Source organism: Cetorhinus maximus, chromosome 2 (genome assembly GCF_964194155.1).
Source record: "Cetorhinus maximus chromosome 2, sCetMax3.hap1.1, whole genome shotgun sequence".
Taxonomy (NCBI): Eukaryota; Metazoa; Chordata; class Chondrichthyes; order Lamniformes; family Cetorhinidae; genus Cetorhinus; species Cetorhinus maximus.
The window spans coordinates 77,051,596-77,069,146 of record NC_135880.1 but is presented as its reverse complement, the minus strand read 5'-3'; the positions used below and the strand labels follow the sequence as shown (position 1 = coordinate 77,069,146).

The window sequence follows — 17,551 nt, the reverse complement described above, 5'->3', positions numbered from 1 at the left end:
TGGCACTTTTTGCCCCCTCACCCCTAGCATCACAGAGTTCATGGGGGCTCTCTTCCAACCTATTTTCTCTCAGTTAATGCTGGCATTCTCCATCTCCTGCTGAAAGCACTGCTCCAAGCTTTTATGCTTTCTCTCTCCTTTTCATTACCAAATATTTTCCCTTTCCTTCTAGTACCCTTCTAGTACCTTTGCTTTCCTATTAAATTTCCCCCTCACTGCCACCAACTTGCCTCCATTCATTCACTTTCCCCTTGCCACACTGTCATATATCTTGCCCTTATGAATTCTTCCACTTGCCATGCATTCTAAGCCCTCCTGTTGTTAATGGTATGTTAATCATATTGTCAAGATACACAGGTGAAAGAGAGACTGCTGAGACACCGGGTGGGGGGGGGAGAGAGAGCGTTGCGATGCGATGGTGTGCAGGAGACAAGTTAGTAGGTAAGGAGGCAGGCATATTAAAGTGGCATTCTGTAACTAAACCTATTATCAAGAAGAGGATTAGCATCTAGTTTCATACTTCAGCATCTAGCTTGGGATCGGATTAACACTGTTACCTCGTATTCTGCTACCATCCCTTATCCATGCCATATGGTCCCCTCCTTTCCTCTTGCTATTTATTGTTGCACTTCTCCCCACATCATGCGCTCTATTCTCCTCTTTTGCTGTATAAACTGCACCCTCCCCTTATTGCACCCCCAACCCATGCACTCTAGCCTGAGTCTGGTGGCAAATGCAATGAACCTGCTTCTCCTCTTCACACTGCTCCCAGCACTGATGACCTGCACAGATGCACCTGCATACTGTAGGTAGGGATCTCATGAAAGAAAGGAATTCATGCCTACCATATACAGAGAATGCAGTTTAGGCATTTGGTGCTGAGAATGGCACAGAGAGGAGTGGAACATTCGCCACAGGACTCAGAGGAAGCAGAGCTGGGAAGGGGAAGAGATAAGTGTTGGATGGGGCGCTCAACTGATTGCACCCATTTCTGGCAGCAAGTGCAGATATGCTGAATGGGCCCACAAAATACTGATGTTGGCATGTATAATGGTGATTTACAGCTGGCTTGGGCATGAGCACATGGGAAGATAAGCCCATGCCAAGAGACGAACAGGGTGTCCAGAGCTCTAATTCAAGGATGCTGTCAAAAGAGATTTGAATGCCCTCAACATTAATCAGAGCAAGTGGGAAACTCCAGCTGACAACCAGTGCAAGTGGCGAAATCAGCTGTGGGCTGGAGTTTGCCATCACGATGACATGTGGTTTCAGCAGCTCCACAGCAGATGCTAGCCCTGGAAACAAGACACCAGAAGAGATCATCTCGCAGCATCGGCAATGGTCAGCTTCACCTAATGCACTTGTGACGGACACTGCCTTTCCAAGCATCTGGTTGTTCAGCCATCAAAAGAATTGCAGTTGACCTCATCTGACCTCACCAAAGTTCTGATTCTGCATTCCCATCATCTCTCGCAGATGAAAGGATGCCAACCCACCAAACAGTTGGTGAATCTAGTCCTCCAGCCAGAATATTAGTTTTACATCTTGCTTTATCAGTGGTTTGAAGTAGTTCTTGGAATAAAATTATGATGTGTTTACTTCCCTCAATCTGAATCTCAATCCAGAGGAGAGTGGGCAGGAATAGTCAATTAGCATCATCAAACAAAAAAAATATCTAATTCACATTATTCTGATAAATAACATTACACGAGTTCATTAATATGAGTTTGTGATTACAGAGCATGGCTGCAGGGTGACCAAGGCTGGAAACTGAATATCCAAGGGTACTTAATATTTAGAAAGAACAGGCAAAAAGGAAAAGGGGGTGGGGCATTGTTAGTTAAGAATGAAATCAGTGCAATAGTGAGAGAGAATACTGGCTTAGAAAATCTAGATGTCGAATAAGTCAGGGTGCAGCTGAAAAACAACAAGGAGTGGAAAACATTAATAGGAATTGTCTGTAGGCTTCCAAACAGTAGTGGTAATGTAGGGGATGGCATAAAACAGGAAATTAGAGGTACATGTAACAAGCGTGCTACACTAATCATGTGTGGCTTTAATCTACATATAGGCTGGGCAAATCAAATTAGCAATAATACAGTGGCGGATAAATTCCTGGAGTTGTACGAGAAGGTTTTTTTAGACCAGTACGTCGAGGAACCAACTAGGGAACAGGCTATCCTAGATTTGGTATTGTGTAATGAGAAGGGGCTCATTAATACTCTTGTTTTGTGGGCTCCTTTAGGGAACAATGATCATAACATTATAGACTTGTTCAGGGATCAGTGCTTGGGCCCCAGTTATTCACAATGATTTGGATGAGGAAACCAAATGTAATATTTCAAAGTTTTCTAACGACACGAAACTTGGTGGGAATGTGAGTGATGAGGAGGGTGTTAAGAAGCTTCAAGGCGATTTACACAGGTTGAGTGAGTGGGCAAATACATGGCGGACGCAGTATAATGTGGATAAGTGTGAAGTTATCCACTTTGGTAGGAAAAACAGAATGGCAGAGAATTACTTAAATGGTGATAGATTGGGAAGTGTTGATCTACAAAGGAACCTGGGTGTCCTTGTACACCTATCACTGAAAGCAAACATGCAGGTGCAGCAAGCAGATAAGGAGGCAAATGGTATATTGACCTTCATTGCAAGACAACTCGAGTACAGGACAAGGATGTCTTAATGCAGCTGTACAGGGCCTTGGTGAGACCACATCTGGAGTAGTGTGTGCAATTTTCGTCTCCTTACCAAAGAAAGGATATACTTGCCACAGAGGGAGGGTAGTGAGTGTTCACCAGACTGATTCCTGGGATGGCAGGATTGTCGTATGAGCAGAGATTGGGTCGACTAGGCCTGTATTCACTGGAGTTCAGAAGAATGAGAGGGGTCCTCATTGAAACGTATAAAATTCTGACAGGGCTGGATAGATTGGGTGCAAGGATGATGTTTCCTCTGGCCGGGGGGGGGGGGTGTCCGAGAGGAAGGGGTTACAGTCTCAGGATATGGGATAGGCCATTTAGGACTGAGATGAGGAGAAACATTTTTACTCAGAGGGTGGTGAACCTGTGGAATTCTCTACCTCAGAAGGCTGTGGAGGCCAAGTTACTAAGTATATTTAAGTAGGAAATTGATAAATTTCTAGACTCTAATGGCATCAAGGGGTATGGGGAGAGAGTGGGAATATGGTGTTGAGATGGAGGATCAGTCATCATCATACTGAATGGTGGAGCAGGATCAAAGGGCCGAATGACCTACTCCTTCTCCTATTTTCTATAATACAATGCTTCTATTATTGAGTGGATGTTAAAATTATGTTGTTAGGGCATTAGAAATTTTAAAAAGGAAAACCTATTATCATAATTAATTCTGAAAGGCAAATACAAGAAAAGAGATGTTCAGAGTGGGCTGTGGAAAATTGAGATCGAGGATAAGAAAATAAAATTCAAAAACACAAAGGAACAGTTAGATATCTTACAAATATCAGTAAAACAATGATGGTTAAATTGAGGTGGAACCCCAAAAGGAGAAAATTGGCTACTTGTAGAGGGTGATAAAGAAAACCTGCATCATTTTTAACTGAATCATATCCATCATTATTAAAAAGGGGATATCAGCGAGGAGATGAATTCTGAAGTAGCTGAGATCGAGATGATGCAACATTAAGATGGATAAAAGAACAATTTAGATAACTTATTTAAGATAAGACAAAGCACCAAGATCTTAGGATTTTTCCGAGGAACCGTAAATAGCTAAGATAGGAACCCGCAGAAGTATTTCAAGGCTTTGAGTGCTTGAACATCTTTAATTGAGAATTAAATTATCACACACAGTTAGCACAGATTTCAAAAATGTTTCATAACCACTAGAGAATTCTTCGAGAACATAACAGAGGTGGGAGAAATGCAGTAGATATAGAATTCATATAGTCGTTCCAGTGCTAGTACCAGCTGTGGCTCAGTTGGTAGCACTCTTGCCTCTGACTCTCAATGTTCTGCGCTCGAGTCCTACTACAGGACCTGAACACAGAAATTAAATATCATGCTGAGTAACAGTATTGATGGGGGTGCTGCACTATCGGATGTGTGAGGCATTAAACCGAGACCCCATCTGCCCTCTAATGGAAAGATCCCATGGTATTATTTGAAGAAAAACAGGGGAGTTATCCACAGTGCCCAAGCCAATGTTATCCCTTGATCAACAAATGACCAAATTTTTTTCCCCCCACAGGCTCACCACCCTCTGAATAAAGATGTTTCTCCTTATCTCAGTCCTAAAAAAATCTGGTCATTCTTTGATGGGTTGCAGTCTTTGTGGGAGCTGTGTGCGCAAATTGGCTGCTACAATTCCTACATTACACCAGTTATTTTTTTCTTTGTCTGGTTGGGAAAGCAGTTATAATGTGATTTCAAGGTTTACAATCCATTGGAATGGATTACATCAGTTCAAATGTACTTTGTTGGATGTAAAGTGCTCTGGGTGTAGTTAGGCCTCATCTGGAATACTGCATACAGTTCTGGGCGCCATACTTGAGGAACGATGTGAAGGCATTGGAGAGAGTACAGAGGAGATTCACAAGAATGATTCCAGGGATAAAGAACTGCAGCTATGAGGATAGATTGGAGAGGTTGGGACTCTCTTCATTGGAGAAAAGAAGGCCGAGGGGAGACTTGATAGAGGTATTCCAGGTCCTGAGGGTATGGACAGGGTCAATCGTGAGAAACTCTTCCCTCTCAAGAGAACATCAAGAACTAGAGGGCACAGATTCAAAATAATTGGCAAAAGGAGTAAATGTGGTGAGGAAATTTGTTTTCACCCAGAGGGTGGTTGCAGTCTAGAACAAACTTCCTGAAAGGGTGGTGGAGGTAGGTTCGATCAAAGTATTCAAAAGGGAATTGGATTGCTTTCTGAAAAGAGAGAATGTGCAAGGTTGCAGGGATAAGGCAGGGGAGTGGGACTAGGTGGAATGCTCTTTCAGAGAACCAGTGCAGACTTGATGGGCCGAATGGCCTCCTACACTGTAAAGATACTGTGATACTGGGTGGTTCTGAGGAAAGCGCTATTCAAATACAATTCTTTCTTTTATTTGGACTTTAGGAAATCCTTTGAGAAGAAGATACAGTATATGGGAGATTATGAGAGAACACTAAGGGACATGGAATGGGAGAAGATAGCAAACTGAATTAAAAATTGTTTGCATTGGAAAAGTCAGGGGATAGTTGAGCACAACCTTGCTTTTATAAAAAATGGGTGGAAGTGGATAGTTGTGTCCTGCTGAATTCAGTTATAAAGCTTCTGTTCGCTACATAGGATTACATCGGATATACGGCACAAAAACAGGCTGTTTGGTCCAACCAGCCCGTGCCGACATTTCTGTTGCACTCTAGCCTTCTCCTCTTTGCTCATCTAAATCTTTTATCCTAACCCTTTATTCCCTTCTACCTTATATATTTGTCTAGCTTCCCCTGAAATGCATGTATACTATTTGCTTCAGCCACCCTCTCTGGCAGCAAGTTCCACACTCTTAGGGTGATGAAATTTCTTTGTCACAATCTTATATTGAAGGCCTCATCCCCAGAGTGGAAACATTCTCTCTGTATCTACTCTATCAAAGTTCATAATTTTAAAGACCTCTATTAGGACGCCTCTCAGCCTTCTTTTTTCGAGAGAAAGGAGGCCCAGGCTGTTCATTCTTTTCTAATAAAACATTTTGGGATCATCCTTGTAAATCCTTCCTGCAACCTCTATCTCTCTAGAAATAAAGCCTAGTGCATGGTTTACTTCGCTTTTTAAAAAAAAAGAGGCTTTGCTAACTTGCAGTGCAACTTTTTAGTGACTGCTGTATCTTTATTCCAAGATTGCTTTGTTCCTTTACCCCATCTAGACTCATGTCTTCCAAATACTAAGTCACCCTCCTATTCTTCCTCCCAAAATGTACTACTTCTTACTTATGTCATTATGATCTAGGTGAAGGCCAGTAATATGTATTTTTTTTAAGAATCCGAAAACCCAGCTATTTACTAAAAGAATTAGGCTACAAGCATTAGGCTACTGAAGCAGTCCATGTCCAAATGCAGCAAGACCTGGGCAATATCCAGGCTTGGGATGACAAGTGACAAGTAACATTCGCACCACATAAGTGCCAGGCAATGACCATCTCCAACAAGAGAGTATCCAACCATCGTCCCTTGAAGTTCAATGGCATTACCATCACTGAATCCCCCACTATCAATATCCTGGGGGGGCGGGGGTTGCCATTGACTAGCAACTGAACTGGACTAGCCATATAAATACTGTGGCTACAAGAGCAGGTCAGAGGCTAGGAATCCTGCGACGAGTAACTCACCTCCTGACTCTCCAAAACCTGTCCACCATCACAAGTCAGGACTGTGATGGAATACTCCTCACTTGCTTGGATGAATGCAGCTCCCACAACACTCAAGAAGCTTGACACCGTCCAGGACAAAGCAGCACCACATCCACAAACATTCACTCCCTCTACCACCGACGCACAGTAGCAGCAGTGTGTACCATCTACAGGATGTACTACAGGAATTCACCAAGGCTCTTGAGACAGCACCTTCCAAATCCACGACTACTACCATCTAGAAGGACAAGGGCAGCACACCATCTGGAAGTTCCCCTCCAAGTCACTCATCGCCCTCACTTGGAAATATATCGCCATTCCTTCACTGTCACTGGGTCTAAATCCTGGAACTCCCTTCCTAACAGCACTGTGGGTGCACCTACACCACATGGACTGCAGCGGTTTAAGAAGGCAGCTCACCATCATTTTCTTAAGGGAAACTGGGGATGGGCAATAAATGCTGGCCTAGCCAGCAAAGCCCACATCCTGTGAATGAATGAAAAAAAGTTAAAGGTTTAAATGAAAAGCATTTTACAAAACAAAAATCAAAGAACATGAATTTTAATAACTGCACTATCTCAAATGGTCAAAAGTACAATGAACAGAATTACTTATTTTCTAAACCAAATTTAATTCAAATTTCTTTCTACACCTGTTGAACTTACACCCTCAAAACTAAAGTGAGATACTTGTCAAAATTTGTAGGTTAGCCACTTGATCTGAGTACTGCTTCCAAGATTCGAATAAAGGTTGGGCCTTCTCGGGCCTTCCGCTTACTTCCAGCGAGGTTTTCCCTTCAAATTTTCTCCAACCATCTCATGGTTCTAGAGTCCCAGTTCAACACAGGCATAGCTAGCATCTAAGCTGTGCCACCTCCGGGCAGGACTCTCATGTTCTAATATTCTTTAACTCTGGAGTCTTGCATCTAAAACTCTCTCTCTGTCCTCGCCTTGGCTACTCCAGAAGACTAACTCACTGTTTAGAGTCCTTCAGTTAACAAGAGGTTTAAACGCTCTTAGCTAGCATACCAAATTTCAAACGAACTCTGCTGTTCTTTGCTCTGCAGCCAGATTGTTCTAAAAACTAAATCCCTGCTTGAGACAAGAGCCACACCTACAATCTAATCTCCCCTATAATTAACTTCTGTTGATCCTTTGCTGTTCTATTTTGCATCTCCCGTGCATCTTGGTCACGGGGTCATTTACTTGAAGTGAGGTGCTTTACCAGAAATCAATTCCGAGAGAAACCTAGTTCTTAAAGGGACCATCATTTCAATATAAAATATTTTTTCCCCCAAATGCACATGGGCCATCACACTGTGCTGAATTTAATTGACAATTCTGCAAATTTATTCATGTACTCCTGCAATTGTTGCAGTCCTCTTCAGTATTGACCATCACCCACCCCAACAGCACCATTAGCACCCCCCCATAGTGTCATGCGCCAATTTAGAAATTGTGTTTTTGATTCCGAAGTCCAAATTGTTAATGTAAATTGAGCCTTGTGGTATATCACATTCTGCAACTCTGAATAACTACCCTCTGCTAGCACTCTTTGCTTTCTGTCTTGAAGCCAGTTAACAATCTATTCTGCCACATGTCCCCTGACTCTACATTCTCCTACCTTACACTTCTTACACAAAGCTATCTATTGTTGTTTGCCAATATTGCGTCCATTTTCTCAATTTGTATTCTCAGCCCCTCAATGTCACCTTTCCTCCAATCTATTAACATGTCTTTTTTTAATCATACATGTGTCCTTCTTTATCCTCATTTTACAGGGTATAATATAATGGTCACAATTGCCTAGATATTCCACAACTTTCACTTCTCTCATCTTGTCTGGCTCATTCCCCATTACTAGATCCATTAGTGAATCATGAATCTTCCCTTTTGGATCTTTTACATATTGAATACAAACAAGTCCTGTACGCATCGTCGGAACGCCATTTCCTTTTCCCTTTGACCTACCTCTTTTATCCAATTAATATAGAGGTAGTTGAAATCCCCAAGGATTATTATTCTATGTTTTTACTCAAGAAAATCTTGCTTAATTGAGTCCCTCATTTGTCTGCATATTTCTTCCTCTACCTCCCTTCCACTATTAAGTGGTCTGTAGACTACACCTATTAATGCCATTGATCTTTTGTCTCTATCCATACGGATTCTATTGCAAACAGCGGTAGCCCTTTTTTCGACTGCCATTATGTTATCCCTAATAAGAACAGCTACTCCACCTCCCTTTTCTCCCCCTCTATCTTTTCTAAATATGTTATCTCCTACCATGTTTAATTCCCAGTCCTGACTTTTCTGCATCCATGTCTCAGTAATTCCTATGTTGGCTCCTCCCAATGCACGATTGCCTTCAGCGCCCCTGTTTAATTACACATTGTGCATTGCTGTTCAGATATTTTAACTCATTTTGAATAGGATTTCCTCTCACTTCACATTTAGCCAGTGTTTTAGACTTCTATTCTATAACAATACATTCCCTTGCCATCAATGTCCTCCCTTACTTTATTCTTTTCTATGCTCTACTTCCCTGTTTGGTTTACATTTAGGCCACTTATGCTTCATGTAGATCCCCACCCCCCATCTTACTGTATTAATTTAAACCCTTAGTTGCTTCCTTATTTACCCTTTCTGTTAGGGGAAAAAAAACACAGGTTCCATCTCAGTTCAGATGGAGCCCATCCCATGAGTTCAGATCCTTCCTGTCCAGAAATGCTGTTGTTGTCCCATTAAAAGGAACCCCTTTTTTCCCATACCAGCTCATCATTCATGTGTTAATTCTCCTTAACTCTCTGCTCCTCTGCCAATTTTCATAAGGCTTGAGCAATAATCCAGAGATTATTATTCTCAAGGTCTTGCTTTTAAATTTAGAGCCTAACTCCAGAAAGTCTTTCAGCAGGACCCTCTCTCAGTTCCTACCTGTGTCATTTGTTCCAATATAGACTATAACTAGTTTTACTGCCTCCCTTTCCAACTTCCTTACCTTGGCACTGGGCAGGCAGCACACACTTTGGGATTCTCATTCTTGGCTGTAGAGGGCGCTATCTATCCCCTTATTATAGAGTATAACCGTGTATACCAATTGAATGGATAAATGCCTGGAAGATATGACATTTGAAGTTTGCAGACACCACCAAACTAGGAGGTCCAATTAATTCTATAAGAAATCAAAGGAAACTGATATGGGATATCAATAAAATGCAACGGGCTACAAAGTGGCAGATGGAATTTAATGTTAGTAATTGTGTGTTGAGGTATTTTAGTAAAAAACCTAACAGTAATTATACTCTGAATAGATATAAGGCTTAGTGCAGTGGAAGAGTGAAGGACTTGGGGTAAAGGTTGACAAGACATTAAAGGGAGCACAATGGGCTGATAAAGTCATTTACAAGTTGTAAATGGAATGCTTGCTTTTATCTCAAGGGGTATAGAAATGTAAAAGCTAAGAGGCAATCATAAGTATACGCAGTATCATAATAAGGCGAAGTTAAACTAATTTGCTTTATTCTTTCATGGAATGTGAACATCACTGCTAAGGCCAGTATTTATTGCCCATTGCTAACTTGTCCTTGAGAAGGCGATGGCGAGCCGCTGCCTTGAACTGTTGCAGCCCAGAGTGTGTGCAGTACTGGGCTCCGTACTATAGGAAGGAGACAGAGGTTGCAGAAAGAGGACAATACAGATTCAAAAAATGCTGTCTGCCAGAAATTCTGAAAGTTCTGAAAGGATGGGACATGGATAGATAGGCCGTTTCCAGAAATTGAGGAGTCAAGAATGAGAGCAAATATAAATTTAAATGCAGGACATTTAGAGTATCTTCTGCACAGAAACAACCATGAGGCTGTGGAATTTACTTACAGAGTAAGTAGTTGAGGCATAAACTATGTCATAGATAGGTAGGTGAAGGAAAAGGACTAAAGGGATGAGAGAACAGGGCGGATAAACATGATTAGAGTATGTGCTCGCATGGAAGATAAATGCTGATCTGGATTGTTTGGGCTGAATGTCCTGCTTCCACAGCATTTCTATGATAAGGTGGTCGTATGATAGGGTTAAAAAAAACAATTTAAATCATTAACATTGTCAACCTTCCCTGTCACATGAATTTCTTGCATGCTCAAGTGTTAAGCCCATTAAAGCATATCCATGAAATCAATACAAGTCACACGTGCAAGAAATTTCCTGAAACTTGAATAAATATCAATCAGAAAATTCAGTAATGCTGAACTTTCTGTACCACACCATCTGCAACCATATATGAAATTGCCAAAGTCTGTTAGAGCCCTTTTTCATATGTGCCACATTAAATATAATCTGTGCTTCAGTTTCGAAACGATTGTAATGTAGTGTTGGGAAAAACAATTTCTCATCACAAGAAAAACAAATTAATAGCCAACAATTATAGGAGTTTTGAACACTGCATTTACAATTCAATATCTGGTCAGTCAAAATAGCCATACTCAATCTCCAACAAACAGCTGGATGAATATAAAAGCCAATGCAAATTAAAGTTAATTAGCAAGCTAACAACTGACTGCAAAAACTCTATTAATAGAAGGGATTCTAATTAAAACCGTATGTTCAAAAACTCAGAACTCTTTTATGCATTTTTCCTGCTCACAAATGTAGTGATCTAATGGATGATATAGTTATATGCATGATAGCTGAAATTGACAGTAAAAATATTGAAATCAAAAGGACAATTACAGCAACAGAACACTCAATGTCACCTGTAGGTGTTTTGATAGCATAATTTGTATGCAGAAATATAAATTGACATTAATATGGGCCCTGCTCTCCATAACATAAAATCCTGTGCACGATATGGATTATATTTTAAAAACAGGAACACAAATTGAGCATGGGGTTAGTAACTTTAAAATCCATTTGAAAACTATTCTTCCTAACCTGAGTTTTCAATCTATTGTTCTATTAAATAAGTTCAAATGTTCATTGGTTAATATTTATCAAAGACATGGAGAACAAAATAAATAAATCAGTCATTAGTGCAAGTGCTTCTGGTCAACGATAAGCTATCACAAAGGGTTAAGAACACAGTTCTTTCAGTGCAGAGACTTTAGTTTCATCTCCCTGATCTAGATGGAAACCAAAGTCCACTTTTGCTGGCTGCAAACAACACCAAATAAAGACTTAGACCTATATAACGCCTTTAAAATGACCTCACAAGTTCCAAAAGTGCTTTATGACCAAGAAAATATTTTTGAATTGTATTCACTGTTCAAATGTATGAAACAAGGCAGCCAATTTGTGCACAGATCCCCCCACACGGCAATGTGACAATGACCAGATAATCTAATTTAGAGATGTTGGTTGACAAGAACACCAGCGAGAATTCCCTTGCTGTTCTAGGAATCTTGCCATAGGATCTTTTACACCCATGACTGAGGGCAGGTGGGGCCTCCATTTTACGTGTCATCCAGAAAGCTGGGAATTCAATGGAGTTGGATTGCAAATCTACGTGTCTCCACCCATTGGAGCTGGGCTTTTGTTGCTCCATGAAGTCCAAAGGGAAAACCTATATTGGAAGAATATTTTTGACTCTTAATACTTTCCTACAGAATAACTTTGTTTTCGAATACAAGTCATATCCACAAACAGAATACATGTGAATTATAACTTAAGTATTTTTGCAGAGTACTTGGCTGATCCAGTTTCATTTATTTCCTTTACTGACATGCTGCCTTATAATGGCAAGAAGCTTAGCTTTGGCCAGACAACTGCAATAAAAGTTTGGAAATATGAACATTACATCAAGACAATCAAGTCTAAACATTTGCCTATGATTTCTCAGAGTGATTTCTGAATTTCAGCCATGCTGCCAATGATAAATGAGACAAACGGGCCCGTGGGGGAACCAGTGGCAAGGGAGCACTTCAATAAAGCTCAAGGTTCAAGGCCCAGACCAAGCTAGTTGGGAGCAGCAGCAGGAGCAGCAGCAGGAGCAGATGGACTGCTTTCGAATCAGGAGTTCAAAGAAACAGAAAAAAAATCAAAGTGTGATATCACAGGAAAGCAGGTAAGTGATTGGTTGATGAATATTTATTTTCTACCTCTCTGTTTTCCTCTCTACACTAGAGCATTGACTTAAACTAAGCGTTATGAAAATAAACAGTTCAATCAGGTGAGGTGAGAGTGACTGCCCTTGACATGAGGCAGCATTTGACCCAGTGTGGCATCAAAGAGCCCTAGCAAAACGGGAGTCAATGGGAATCAGGGGGAAAACTCTCCGCTGGTTGGAGTCATACACAGCACAAAGGAAGATGGTTGTGGTTGTTGGAGGTCAGTCAGCTCAGCTCCAGGACATCACATCATGAGTTCCTCAGGGTAATGTCCTAGGCCCAACCATCTTCAGCTGCTTCATCAATGACCTTCCTTCCATCATAAGGTCAGAAGTGGGGATGTTTACTCATGATTGCACAATGTTCAGCATCATTCATGACTCCTCAGATACTGAAGCAGTCCATGTCCAAATGCAGCAAGACCTGGACAATATCCAGGCTTGGGCTGACAAGTGGCAAGTAACATTTGCAACAGGCAATGACCATCTCCAACAAGACAGAATCCAACATCGCTCCTTGATGTTGAATGGCATCACCGTCACTGAATCCCCCACTATCAACATCCTGGGGGGTTACCATTAACCAGAAACTGAACTGAACGAGCAATATAAATACCTGTGGCTACAAGAGCAAGTCAGAGGCTAGGAATCGAGCGACGAATAACTCGCCTCCTGCCGCCCCAAAGCCTGTCTGCCATCTACAAAGCACAAGTCAGGAGTGTGATGGAATACTCCCCACTTGCCTGGATGAGTACAGCTCCTACAACACTGAAGAAGCTGGACACCATCCAGGGCAAAGCAGTCTGCTTGATTGGCACCACATCCACAAACATTCACTCCCTCCACCACCGACGCACAGTAACAGCAGTGTGTACAATCTATAAGATGCACTGCAGGTATTCACCAAGGCTCCTTACCCACGATTAGTACCATCTCAAAAGACAAGGGCAGCAGATAGATGGGAACACCACCACCTGGAAGTTCCCCTCTAAGTCACTCATCACCCTGACTTGAAAAAATATCGCAGTTTTTTTACTGTCGCTGGGTCAAAATCCTGGAACTCCCTTCTTAACAGCACTGTGGGTGTGCCTACACCACATGGACTGCAGCAGTTCAAGAAGGCAGCTCACCATCACCTTCTCAAGGGCAACTAGGGATGGGCAATAAATGCTGGACCAGCCAGTGAAGCCCACATCCCATGAATGAATGAAAAAAAAAATGGGGGTAGGTAAAACAGTAAGTGAATTAATCATAGAAATATTAGCAGAGAGCAGCTTGACCTAAGTACAGATTACACCAGAGTGCAAGGGAATTTGGTGAATGTGAGAATTTAGTGAGGTGGAGGTAAGGAGTGCTACTTGATATATAAAATATACATATAAGCAAAACATTAAATTAGGACTGTGGGCTAGGTTGCAGTAAAGACCAAGAACAGATAACAAAGTTTAATAAATTAAACAAGGTGTTTCCTTGATTAAAAACTATAAATAGACAATTGAGAGATATACCAAAACTTGAAAATCTAATTAGTTAAACAAAATCCAATAAAGATAGCATGGGGAGATGATGTGCTGCAGCTGTAGTGTGGGAGAGCAAGATGGTAGATACCAGTGTGAACCACAACAACCACATTTGCAGTAAGTGTCTGCAACTTGGCTCAAAGTTGATGAGTTGGAGTCCAAGCTTCAGATATTGCGATGGATCAGGGAGGGAGAAAGTAACTTGGACACATCGTTCCATGAGACAGTCACACCCCTTAGGTTAAGCACTTTAGAATTGGTCCATGGTTAGGAAAAGGAGGGTGCGACAACATGTGAGGCAGGGATGGGGATCCAGGAGGTAGCACTGGAGGAGACTAAGCCCCTGCATTTGTTCAACAGCTACAGGACTCCTTCAGCCTGTGTGAATGAGGGTAGGGACTGCTGGGAGTTTAAGCAAACTGACCACAGCACCGAGGTGTGGTGTGGAGTGGAGGCCATTCAATTTGGAGGAGTAGAAAAGAATGCAGTAATAGTAGCGGTAGGGGACAATATCTTTGAGGGAATAGATACTGCAACATGCAGCCAAGAGCATGAGTCCTGAAGGCTGTGTTGCCTGAATGGTGCCAGGATTAAGGACATCCTCTTGGGGCTGGAAAGGAACTTGCAGTGGGAGGGGAAAGATCCAGTTGTCATGGTCCATGCAGAATCCAGTTCTGTTGTTCATCAAATTTCATTAATCACATTACTGTTTAAAAATTGAGTGACACCTGATTGAACAGGGTGAAACTTTTTGTGGGGCTTCCAATAGTGATGTGGGAGCAGGAAAATTAAGCTTCTCACTTATTTCAATGATTGATGCCTCTGGGATGGGGGGCACAGTGCATGCTGTGATGGGGCAAAGAGTGACGGACCGCAACTACAGGAATTCCACACTAATCCGTGCACGCCCGACAGCCTGAAGTTGCGGTCAACATCAAAGGGATAATCATAGTAAATACCGACAGTTTGCCATTAAACCTCCATGCAAAATCCTGCCTTTGAAACTGACGAAGAGAGTTGCCAATACAACCTGAGACACACTCTTCTGCCTGTGTCCTCCATTTTTGAAGTTGTAGAGTCTGTCGCTATACTCCCCTTGTGCCCTTAGTGCTATGACTGAAATTGATTTGAAATGAAATACTATTATACAAGAGTACAAACTGCACTGAAATCAGAACTTATTCTATTCTATGTTTACAAAGAAGTAACATATCCTGTATAATTAAACAAGTGGTTAAATTTGATCAATTCTGCTTTCATTTCAACTGTGGGATTTTCCATCCTATTCTGCAGTAACATACAGCTTTGAGAATCTCGAACAGCAACATCTATGTTTCAGCCATCAAAATTTGCTTTATCTGTTCATAGGATCATAAGAATTAGTTGTTCCAAACTCTCATTTGCCTCATACTGATGCTGCAGAATATGGTGCAGTTAGCAATCACGCAACCAAAACCAACTCATAATTAACAATTATCTTTAAAAAAATAATGCAAATGCTTTTAAAGTTGAGTAGTAACAATCCAATGTAGTACACCACTCTAGTCCTTTAAAGCGCAAGTGCTCCAATTTCCCCATTATAAACGTGAAGTTGTAATATCTTCATTAATACATAGACTTTATCTTTGGACATTAAGGAAAAGAGTTCCTAAAAACAAAGTTCTGAAAACTAAGCTTTAAAAATATATTTCATATTTGTTTGGATTAGCAAAATGTGAAAAGATTTTATACTAGGTACTGCAAAAAACTACGGCCATCCAAACATAACTGGTGATTCAGGACAAAAACCAGATGAGAAAACTGAGAAATTATGATTTCTAATAAGCAGATCTGATCATTTATTTCAGAAATAATCTGAGAAACACCACTAAGATTTCATTTTAATGACTGTCTAAAACTGGGGTAAAAAGTCAGTTACCAGGATATACTACAAGACTTACCTTTTATTCGTTCCAGTAGGTCAACCTGTCCAGCAGAAGCCAGAGCCAGAGCCTCGTCTTCAATGCTACCCTGCAGTTGCTTCAGGACCTCCTGCAGCACGAAGTGAAGCACAATCAGAATGGCTGTAATCATACTGAAACCCAACGTACAAGTCAAGCTGCATGCTGCTCAGCAGCCATGCATACTACCCTTCAACTGAACAGAATCAACCAGCACCAAGGGCATCACAAAAATCATTTTGGGCCTGCCATGTTTCTAATTCCATTGTTTAAGAGAAACAACTGAAGTTAAATACTGAACCAACTATTCACATATTTGTTACAGCCAAGCACTTGAACTGGATGAAGCTTCTGCTGTACCAACTTTCGAATCCTGCAATATAAATGCTCATCTATATCTGAAACTACTTTTCATTGCCACAAGATGAACTTGCGAAGAAAATGTTCCCAATAGATCTTGACAAAGACACATCCCTAACTAACGTAAATACTGTACTCGTATTGATTTACATTGCACTTGCATTGATTTATACAGATTAGCATCATGCAGCTCTAAAGAGAAGCTGCTGTCCTTACTCGCAATTCTCGCCATTATTTTGGATAAATGAAGCTGTAGTTGCATAACAATTTCAGAATTGCCTTGGTGAATGCCAAGCACATTATAGACTGATGCTGTTCTTCCAGCTGGAAAACACAAGCCAAAAAATTCAAAGTATCTATATCTTAGTTTCCCACAGGCTGCTCAATACATCCTGCACAAGTGCTCAGCACTCACTTGCTTCTTCCATTATTGACTTGAACTTCTAGTCAAGTCAATACCTCAATTACAAACAATAGATTTCAAGATAGAACAGTTGTAGTGCCGTCAAGAATTGCAAAAATTAACATTCAGGGTTACTTTATTGAGTTTCTTCGAAGTGAATGAAAAATTTTCAAATTTGTTTCTCTTACATATTCTTTCATGGCATGTGGGTGCCTGTGGTTGGGCCAGCATTTGTTGTCCATCCCTAATTTTTGTGTGTACTGCTTTCTTGAAGGGGTGCAGTCCACCCAAAAGGCTGTTAGGGAGTGCCAGGATTTTGACCCAGCAAGTGAAGGAATGGTGATATAGTTCCAAGTCAAGATGGTGTGTGGCTTGGAGAGTGGTGCTCCCATGTGTTTGCCACCCTTATCCTTCTAGGTGGAAGAGGTTTGGAAGGTGTTGTCAAAAGATCCTTGGTGAGTTGCTGCAGTGTATCTTGTAGATGTCACACACTGCTGCCACTGTGTGGGAGGGAGTGAATGTTTGTGGTTGGGATGCCAATCAAGTGGGCTGTTGTTGGAGCTGCACTCAGCCAGTTAAGTGGAGAATAGTCGATCACACTCCTGACATGTGCCTTGTAGATGGTGGACAAGCTTTGGCGAGTCAGGATGAGAGTTACTCAGCACAGAATTCCCAGCCTCTGACCTGCTTTGTTAGCCACAGTATTTATATGGCTGGTCCAATTATGTTTTTGGTCAATGGCAACCCCCAGGATGGTGTCACTCTCACGCAATATGAACTTATGATCTATAAATATGAACTTATGAGGTATAAACCCCAAATAGATACTTTCCTAGAAAACAAAATGGAGTTAATAGGTCAGGTGACCTTT

At 41.3% G+C, this 17,551-nt stretch overlaps 1 protein-coding gene across 4 annotated transcripts in view; it reads right to left on the bottom strand.

Annotated features, from left to right (window-relative positions):
• The window catches only part of apc (APC regulator of WNT signaling pathway), a 269,901-nt gene that overhangs the window by 94,894 nt on the left and 157,456 nt on the right, over positions 1–17,551 (bottom strand). For 2 of the 4 annotated variants that reach the window (XM_078566296.1, XM_078566303.1), the window contains one exon: positions 15,918–16,008. The exons of the other annotated variants lie outside the window; for them this stretch is intronic. In XM_078566296.1, the coding sequence (XP_078422422.1) occupies positions 15,918–16,008 (91 nt within the window). The remainder of the gene's footprint in view (positions 1–15,917; positions 16,009–17,551) is intronic. 4 annotated transcript variants of the gene reach the window in all.